The sequence below is a fragment of the Rhododendron vialii genome, chromosome 11a (assembly GCF_030253575.1).
Source record: "Rhododendron vialii isolate Sample 1 chromosome 11a, ASM3025357v1".
Lineage (NCBI taxonomy): Eukaryota > Viridiplantae > Streptophyta > Magnoliopsida > Ericales > Ericaceae > Rhododendron > Rhododendron vialii.
In genome coordinates, this window is record NC_080567.1 from 17,558,250 (window position 1) to 17,567,136 (window position 8,887).

Below are 8,887 nucleotides of genomic sequence, written 5' to 3' on the forward strand. Positions count from 1 at the left end.
AACAAATAGGAAGAAAGAAAAGTTTCTGAGGAGAGAGAGAGAGGGAGACAGGGAGAGAGAGACTGCTCTGGTCTTTGCGTGGAAGAAGAAGAAGGGGCAATATGGTCATTACCATAATAATCTTTTTAAAAAAGAAGAAGTTTTTAAGGGAAAGTGGAACTATCCTTCTTTTTTTGTACTGTTCATGACCGCAAAAGGAATTTTTTAAAACAGAAGGTAAGGTGGAACGCCCCCTTTACCATTTTTACCATGTGGACAAAACGATTACAAAAGAGGGATGGTATTCATTCCAATTTCATGAATCCTTTCATGTTTTATTTTCATGTTCCTTAACACTTGTGTTTCAGAATGAATGCTCCGTTAATTGCTGACGTAAACAAGTAGATAGCATACTAGTTGGCAGTTGCACTAACGAGTATGAAATAGGCTAAAGCCAATGGGGCATTTTGATTTTTGACAACATGGATGAGTTTGTAAATGCAGATATCATGAGTTTGGAACTTGACAATCTCTTGGGCCAGATTGTAAGAAAGAAAAATTTATTGTGAGTAGTACCCTAATTCCTGCCGTGAAACCTGCGCTAACACAGACATTCCTGACCTCCTCGGGGGATTATTTGTTGTACTCTGTAAATTTAATCCAGGGGATGTTAATTTTCAGAACATAAAAAAGGGTACTAATGCGATGAATCTAAACACGAGGTAAGATCGGTGTATTTAACCCACCCCCTATATATCTTTCCTGGTAACTGATTCTCGAGAAGAAAACATTATACAGAGCCCTAAAATTTTAGGATTAACTGATTCGCCCTAACTTTCCCTTCCAACGTCCAATCCGTAGGATCTCGATTCTGGCTCGACAATGTCGAATGAATCCACCAAGAACTTTCCTTCATCATTTTCACCGCCACCACCACCACCACCGTCGTCGTCAGTACCTTCATCCTCTTCTTCGATTGATTCGTACATAGGAAGCTTCATAAGTTTGACGTCAAGGTACGAGATTCGGTACGAGGGCGTCCTTTACTCCCTTAACCCCCAAGATTCCACCCTTGCCTTGACCAACGGTACCCCTCCGTCCCCATATTAGTCATTATTATCCGTTCACATAAACCTTTACTACTTTTTGTTTGTGCGCATTTCAATTTTGGGTTCTTGTTCTAGGGTGTTGTTTCATATTCTTGTCGCTGTTTAATTGTTTTTGCCCTGGTACACAGTTGTGAATTATTTTTTTTTTGGCGCAAAGTTACCATCTTTATCGCGAATGTGTGTTTTCTTGTTTTTTGTTACTTACTTATACGTGCGTTTGTGGATAGGTTAAGTACAACCGAGGAAGTAGTTTTGTGGAGTCTGTACTCACACAATTAGGGGTTAGGGTTCTTTTCGGGTGGTTATCTGTAATTGATAATTTATGTTAATTAGCTAAATATGAAATTCCTGTTCTGCAAACAAACTATTGAACTTAGGTGAACTGACGAAATGGAAGAGGCCCAACTCTTTTATTGTAGGATGCTAGATTTTTTCCCCATGCGTTTATAGACATGGTTATGTACTACCGAGGAAGGAGTTTTGTGAAGTGTGTACTCACAGAACTAGGGATTAGGGTTCTTTTCGAGTCGGGTGGTTATTTTACATTTAATATTGTTAAAAGGTAAACTATATATGAAGTACCTATTCTGAAAACGAAGGATTGAACTGGGGTGGGCCGATGAAACGGAAGAAAAGCTCCATTCTTTTGTTAATGATGATAGAATTTGCCACCGTGTTTGGAGCTAATTGCGATTCCCAATGGTAAATGCATATGTGTGCACTATGCATGTATCAATGCATTTTATGCATGCATAGTTAGACGCGGTTGTGTACTACCAGGTGTTTGCTGGAGTAATTTGCGTGTCAGGTACATCTTTTTTTAATTTATAAGTACCTTAATGTGTTTGTGGATAAATTTACCACTAGTTGTAACAATACGAATGCTTGATGATTGATTATAGTCTAAATCACACAGTATAAGGTTTGTCTTTTTTACATGCATTGCGTGATTTCACAGTGAGGTCTTATGGAACCGAGGGGCGAAAGAAAGATGGCCCCCAAATTCCTCCCAGTGATAGAGTTTATGAATACATCATGTTTCGAGGAAGTGACATTAAGGTAACTGGAAATCTGCTGGTTAACTGTTCCACTACGTTCTTAGTTTTCTTGGGTTTAAAATACCTTGCAAGGTGGGCTATATTCCTCGTCATATCTTTTTGGATGATTAGGCTATTTATTGCGAGCAGTGTGATTTTATCAAACTGATACACAAATCATGTACGTATTTAATTTTCTTCCCTCTGCATTACTCATCTGTTTTCCTTCAGGGAGTTATATTTTCCCTTTTTTCTGCTCTTTTAGATCATGGAATGTGCTTCCCACCCCCTCCTCTTAATCTTGATGGAACTATCATACCATATATACGTAGTCACTCTCCAGGCCTTGACTGATAACTAATCTCTTCCTTCAGTTTGCCAGGACGTGGTAATGTTATAAAATAGTCTCTAGCCAATGTGCTCGCTGCTCATCTTTGAGTTGTGGCGGATTTATGCAGCTACTTTTGTTGTTGTGGTGTGGTCTATTTGTTACCACTTTACTTTTTAAGTAAATTTTTTTTGTTAATTAAAAAGTGTTTTTTCTGTTAATTAAAAAGTGTTTTTTCTTGTACTAGAACCTCACTCACCTGCCATTGTCAGTAGTTTTACTCTCTCTCTCTCTCTCTCATGATGGAGCCAAAAAAGGAGAGCATCAGTTATAGTTCATCTGAGACCAAGCTTCCATCATGTTGGAGCAAGTTGTGTGTTTTGGCAACCAAGCCTTCCACCTTGTTTACCTCCTTAATTTACATGCATTACTATAACATGATCAAATTAGTGTAACTTCAATTACATTCTCGAACCAATGCCTGTCCTGTTCAGCCTTTCTTGAGGGAATGGATTTCTAACGCTCTTTTCCCCTCAATGAAAATATTTGAAAACCCAAGTCTATTTTTTTTCCAAATATTGTGCTTAATATTCAACCTATTGAATATACTGAAGCTAGTCTGTCCCACAATACCAGATTGACAGCCAACAATGAATTGTGGCTCTTTCCTTCATATAAAATGGCAAACTACATTCTGGGATGTAAATTGAATACGATGGATGTTGGACTATATAGGTAAATACCATCATATGAGAAAATGAATTCCAGTTTTGGTTAGAAAGGTATCTTGACAAGGCTCCAATTGCAAAACTTGATGAATTCCAGTTCTGGTTCGGGGTTCCTGATGTCGTTTATTCACTTAGGATTTGCAAGTGAAGTCTTCGCCACCTGCTCAAAAGGAGGAGTTGATACAAAATGATCCTGCTATTATACAGGTATTGATTCCCCTGTTCGAAATGTAAATGACTTAGATGAACCAGTTCTTCTTTTGAACTTACTTAAAAGAATCGTTTCAAAGAACTGCACTCTGATTATATTCATTTCTCCGCAGTCACATAGCTGGTTAAGCCCTTCAAGTTCATCAAAACCAGTGTCAGCTGATGGTGGAAATTTGACACAAGTTAGTTCTTACCAGGAACCTTCGGTTTTAACCAATGCAGCCTATCCTGGTATATTGCCTTCTTTATATCAATCTGGAACTCCGACCGCTCCTCTGCAAGCAACTCAAAATGGAAATGTGGCATCTTTGGCCATGCCAACTTATTGGCCTGGCTATAGTGGAACGTCAAGCACTATCCCTTATGCTTCACAACAACCTAATCCTTTACCGCCTGTGTCTGTTACTACTCCCTCATTGCCTGTAGCAATGCAGAATCTTTCACAGCCTTCTGCAGCTTCAGCATCCATTAACATGGGATTTACATATCCATCAAATATCAATTCCAATTATGTGCATTTGAATAGTACTCCCACTCATAGTCCAGAACAGCATCCCACTTCTTCCAGTATACCTTCTTTTTTGTCTGTTAAGCCATCTCTTCCTTCTCCTGCTTTTTTATCTGCTAATAGATTAGCCGTGTCGACCTCTCTATCAACTCGTCAAGACATGAGTGCTATTGAAGCTCCAAGCATTGGTAAAGCTGGTTCTGACTCAGTACCAGGCCTGTCTTTCCAGTCCTTGCCATATTCTGCCTCTTCTGCTGCAGATTCCAGATTAAGCTCTTTGTTGGGAACACCAGCTTTGTTAACTCCAAATCAGTTGGCACAGCCTAGGTCACCTCTGCTTCCTTCCAGACACAATCCCTACCTTGATCGGAAAGATATGGTTGCGATGAATCCGACCCCAATTTTGTCATCCTCAATTGCTACTTCAGCAGTTCAAGCGCCATTATTGCCGTTGCCACACACAGCACAACAGGTTGGTCAAAATGCTTTCTTTTTATGGATTGGTTGGTTTAAGTTAGATCTGTTGGATTTTAATTTCATTGGTGTTGATTCTTCGATTGCGTCGCTTTTGAATATTTATTATCACAGAAAACTAATCTTCATGTGCCATCATTGATGATGCTAAAATTTCTGTTAAGAAACTTTCATGCGTTTTGTCCTCTTATTTTTTGTTTGATGAAGCTGTCAAAGGTGAATCCTAAAATAGCTAGCAGCACTAGAATGTTGTATTGGAGTTGCAACTTGGTACTGGATTTAATCTGTTTGTTATCAGTCAACCCAGTTCTCTTTCTTTGGTTTGGGTTAGAGTGCAACCCACCTTTTCCTTTCCTGATTAAGCATGAAGAGGAATCCTAACAGGAAGACCGTGTTTTGTACACATGAGGGATGAACTCAAAACGTATAACACAGAGAACATTTTGATCATTCAAATCATTCCAATGCAAGCGTGTGTCACGAGCGGCAAAGAATGCATGTACAGGACTCAGTCTACAGTAATACTTGTGTCCAATCAATTGGATCTACATGAATTTATTTTTGCCAAAGCCAATACAGGATTCAGTCTACAGTAATACCACAGTCAGCAAAAATCCATGCATGTACTGAAGAACTCATCGATAAGTTCTGCAAACCAGAGTTGGGACATATTACAAGTTTACGAATCAAACTTTTCTTCAAAAGCTGCAGACCCACGTACGACCTGTCTCATCCTATCAATCTGGTGAACGAGTCGTAGCACCGGTAGTAGAAACTCAAACAAGGAGCATCAATCAAGCTAACAAGTCTTCTATTGTGAGACCATCAGTTGTAGCGCATGACCACCTGATGTTATATCAGTATATTGACGCCTGCTTAAAAGTTATAACACCGCCTAAGTGCTTCAGATAGGAAGAAGAGTGACGAAGAAATCAAATGAAAACTGGGAACAATGATACCCATCTATTGTAGTGGAGAGATGGTCGTTTGTATGATAGGTCCTTGAGAAGAGGACAGAGCAAGAGGTGAAAATAACATTCTGGTGTCAGGCACGTGTGGTGGTTCATGGTACTTGTAGTCATTATCTGTCTTTAGTTGTCTGTTGGTGTGGTGATTGGTGGTGGGGCCCCGATCAGTGGTCCCACACAGCTTCTTGGACTTGGACAAGATTTCTTTTGACCCCACCTCATTACCCTGTATGGGCGACCTCTTTACTTAATTTCAAAAGTCAAATATAGGTGGATCCATGTCATTTTTAAGCATTTTGCGCATGCCTCGCCTTGTCCTTGCCTCAGAAGTGAGTCACGTCTTGATAAAAATTGGGGGTTTAAAATTGGTTTTTATGCCGTATTTGGCAATCGATGCATTAAGGTGCGATAAGAATATCCCGCAATATATGGCCCAACATCAGGGGCAAAAATCTCCGCAGCTAAGAGTCGATTGGCAAGGATAAGGTGGGGCTATTTCTTTTTGTGTGGGTGGATCTTGGACGCTTTTTTTTTTTTTTTTTGTGGGGGCTATGGCGTAAATGCTCACGGCAGTTTGCTTTTCAACTTGGACATGTTGTTCTTGTTAAATTGCAAAATTTTCTTTTTCCTTTCCAATGTGACTAAAAAATTCAATGTTTTCAAAGGCAATCATGGGGCTTGCCTTGAGGCGAGGCGCAATAAAAACTATCCTGGGCGTTGATTTTTGAGTTGAGAACCACAAAGGCGTTCGCCCATCTGTCAGGTCTACGGAGGCGTACTCTTTTCATGCCTTTTTTGCCCAGATGATGGAGGCAAACACATCAAAAGAGTTGGTTCATTATAAGTTGTTATGGCGAAGACAAAGGTTTCTTCGTATTTGCAAAATAACTTAGAGTGCTTTTAATGGTTGGATCTATTAATGCACTATGTTTTTATGCCTCAATCTTTTTTCTTTTTATATAATTCTGTTTACTATTTCCTTATTTTTAGTAAGGCGCCTTCTATGGCATAAACAATATCCCAACTTCTTATGGTATTTTTAATTATTTTTTAAAATAGAAAATGAAAACTCCAAAGGCTTGCGCCTTAATGCCTTGAGTTCTACGCCTTGCCTCGTGAGAGGTCAACCACCTCTCTACGATTTCGTCTCTCTAAACTTTCTGAAAATGCACGCATCTGCATAATCTCTGGGGCTAACATATTGGAAACCAGCCATCTCATTGCACCAAACCAGTTGGTCTTACACTGTAGAAGTAAGTTATTTGTTTCCAGATGCAGTGCGAAAGGTTGATATCGATATGTTAGATTGATTCTGAAAGACAAGTGATATTTTCCATATCTGTTTAAGAGGTGGTTTCTCATTCTCTGCTTCACCTCAAGAGATAAAAATGGAGCTGATGTTGTGTTTTGAAAATTGGGACAATGCAGGCTGCACAAAGCAGCTTCCACTTTGTTTGGAAAGCTCAAGAGAACCATGCAATGTAGAAACCCTCAAAAGTGGGTGTGGTTATTGTTTGCTAGCAAGAAAGTATGCAGAATCTACACTTAAATTATAGAACATTCTTATCTGGATGATTCTGAAAATTGAGACTATATTTGAATTTTCAGAAGCAATAATTCCAAATGAGTGGTGTCTTTTACCATTTATGCCTTTTGGTTTCTTTTGCTTTGTTCCTCACAGAGTCACAGTGTGTGTGGGTTTAGGTGCAATTGTTAGTTTTTAGTAGCCCCGGGAGCAGGTAGCCTCATTCCCCCTTCTCTAGTTGTATTATATGCACAATGTTTCTTGCTCTCGTATAGCAATGCTATTGGAAATCAGATTTGCATGCAGGTGCGTCTACAGTTCTTTTTCATGAATTGTGTCACCAATTTGCTGGGTCTGAATCAATACTTGCCGTATGGTTTGATCTACTTGTTGAAATGCTGACTTCTGTTTGCTTATCTTTTTCTTAACGCATTAAATGAAGAAGTTTATAGGATATCTTTTCCCGTTGTTTTGAGTTTTTTCTGGTAGCCCTCTTTTCTTTTTTTTGATCCGCTGGTAGCCCTCTGAATGATTTATAATACTTTATGGGTTTACTTGTTTTCAATTTTCGTAATGTTTTCTGCCTCAAAAACATTGGATTCTGCAGTTCACTGAAGAATTTGATTTCGAAGCCATGAATGAGAAGTTCAAAAAGGATGAAGTATGGGGTTATCTTGGAGGTGGTAGGCCAAGGGATAAAGCAGAGGGAATGGAGGACAATGCAGTCAACCAAAACTTGGGGCATGAAGGGCGTTATGGCTCAGCACCCAATCTCGATCCGAATGTAGGTCTCGGAAACTTCTGTTGATCGGATACTCTGTATTTGTTTTTATTTCTCAAACACAGATTACAGCTTGGAATTATCTGTTATTTGAAAACATGTGCTACTAGCATATATTACACCAGTGTTGAAGGCAATCCTTTGTTTCTTCTCTGTGCAGCCTGCATATAAAAAGGACGATTTCTTTGATACGATATCTTGTAATTCACTTGCCCGTGGACCAAGGAACGATCAGAATAGGTTCTCAGGTCGAATGAAGCATGATACTGAGGTTAGTCGATTGCTTTTACGGATTTACTTCTGTATGTCGCACAAGGTGTAGTTTTTGGTTGAGAACTGATTTGCTTTTCCCCCTGCAGACTTTTGGCAATGTCCACCAGAGACCTCATCTGGGATACGGAGGCTATGGAGCTGGTGGACGGGGTGAGAATTATCATGCTTCTTATAATAACTGGGAAAGGAGATATAATTATGGTGGAAGGGGCCGTGGTGGAATTTGGCGCATATGACGTTACTTTTGTATGTTCCTACGGTACACCATCAGTTACGCTATTGACCTTGTTTGTCTCTTCAATAACCTAGTTTTTTAAGGAATGGATTTAGGATCATTATGGTGGAATTTTTGCAGATTCCTGAATTGCGGCTGGCTCATGTTTTTTTGGCCAGTGAGCCGGTCCTCTATCCTTGTGTAGTTGCATTTGGATCAGTTTAAACTCTTCCCCCACCTCTTTCTGTTTTCTATTACGTGAAAAGTTGTGTAAGTAAACCATAATTGGTGCCGATAGCAACTTTTAAAAGGCATGAATGGCATTTTGCGTAATATTGCTGGGAATATGCTTTCATTGCTGAACACTGTCTTACTTTTTTTTTTTTTTTTGAACACTGTTTTACTTTGCTCTTTGGAATTTCATTCTCTCTCTCTCTCTCTCTCTCTCTCTCTCTCTCTCTATTATATATGTGCGTGTAGAGAGAGAGAGAGAGAGAGAGAGTGTGTGTGTGTGTGTCTATATATATATATATATATATATATGAAATTGATTTTGGCACTTCAGTTTTAGTCACTGGCACTCCATTTTGTGCCTTGATTATGTGAAAATAAAACTAAAAGTGGAGTGTTAAAATCACATCGCATATATTTATGTAGGTATGCGTATGTTTACTTTCAACAACTAAGGCCCATTTCTGCTGATGTTCTTATCTTTTAAATATTTGTTTCTTGCTTTGCGAGACATTATTCTCT

General features: G+C 39.2%; 1 protein-coding gene across 1 annotated transcript; it reads left to right on the forward strand.

The window, feature by feature from the left end:
* The first annotated feature begins 725 nt into the window (after positions 1 to 725).
* LOC131307827 (decapping 5-like protein) lies at positions 726 to 8,497 on the forward strand. The gene is made up of 7 exons (XM_058334525.1): positions 726 to 1,066; positions 2,047 to 2,147; positions 3,317 to 3,388; positions 3,505 to 4,371; positions 7,474 to 7,650; positions 7,808 to 7,918; positions 8,007 to 8,497. Exons 1-7 carry the CDS (start codon positions 862 to 864, stop codon positions 8,154 to 8,156), a joined length of 1,683 nt encoding a protein of 560 aa, XP_058190508.1. The 5' UTR covers positions 726 to 861; the 3' UTR covers positions 8,157 to 8,497.
* Positions 8,498 to 8,887: the final 390 nt, after the last annotated feature.

Coding starts and splice junctions, on each gene's coding strand:
- LOC131307827 (XM_058334525.1), top strand. CDS start 862: ATGTCGAATGAATCCACCAAGAACTTTCCTTCATCATTTTCACCGCCA. Junction 3,389..3,504: donor ATGATCCTGCTATTATACAG/GTATTGATTCCC, acceptor ATTTCTCCGCAG/TCACATAGCTGGTTAAGCCC. Junction 7,919..8,006: donor GAATGAAGCATGATACTGAG/GTTAGTCGATTG, acceptor TTCCCCCTGCAG/ACTTTTGGCAATGTCCACCA.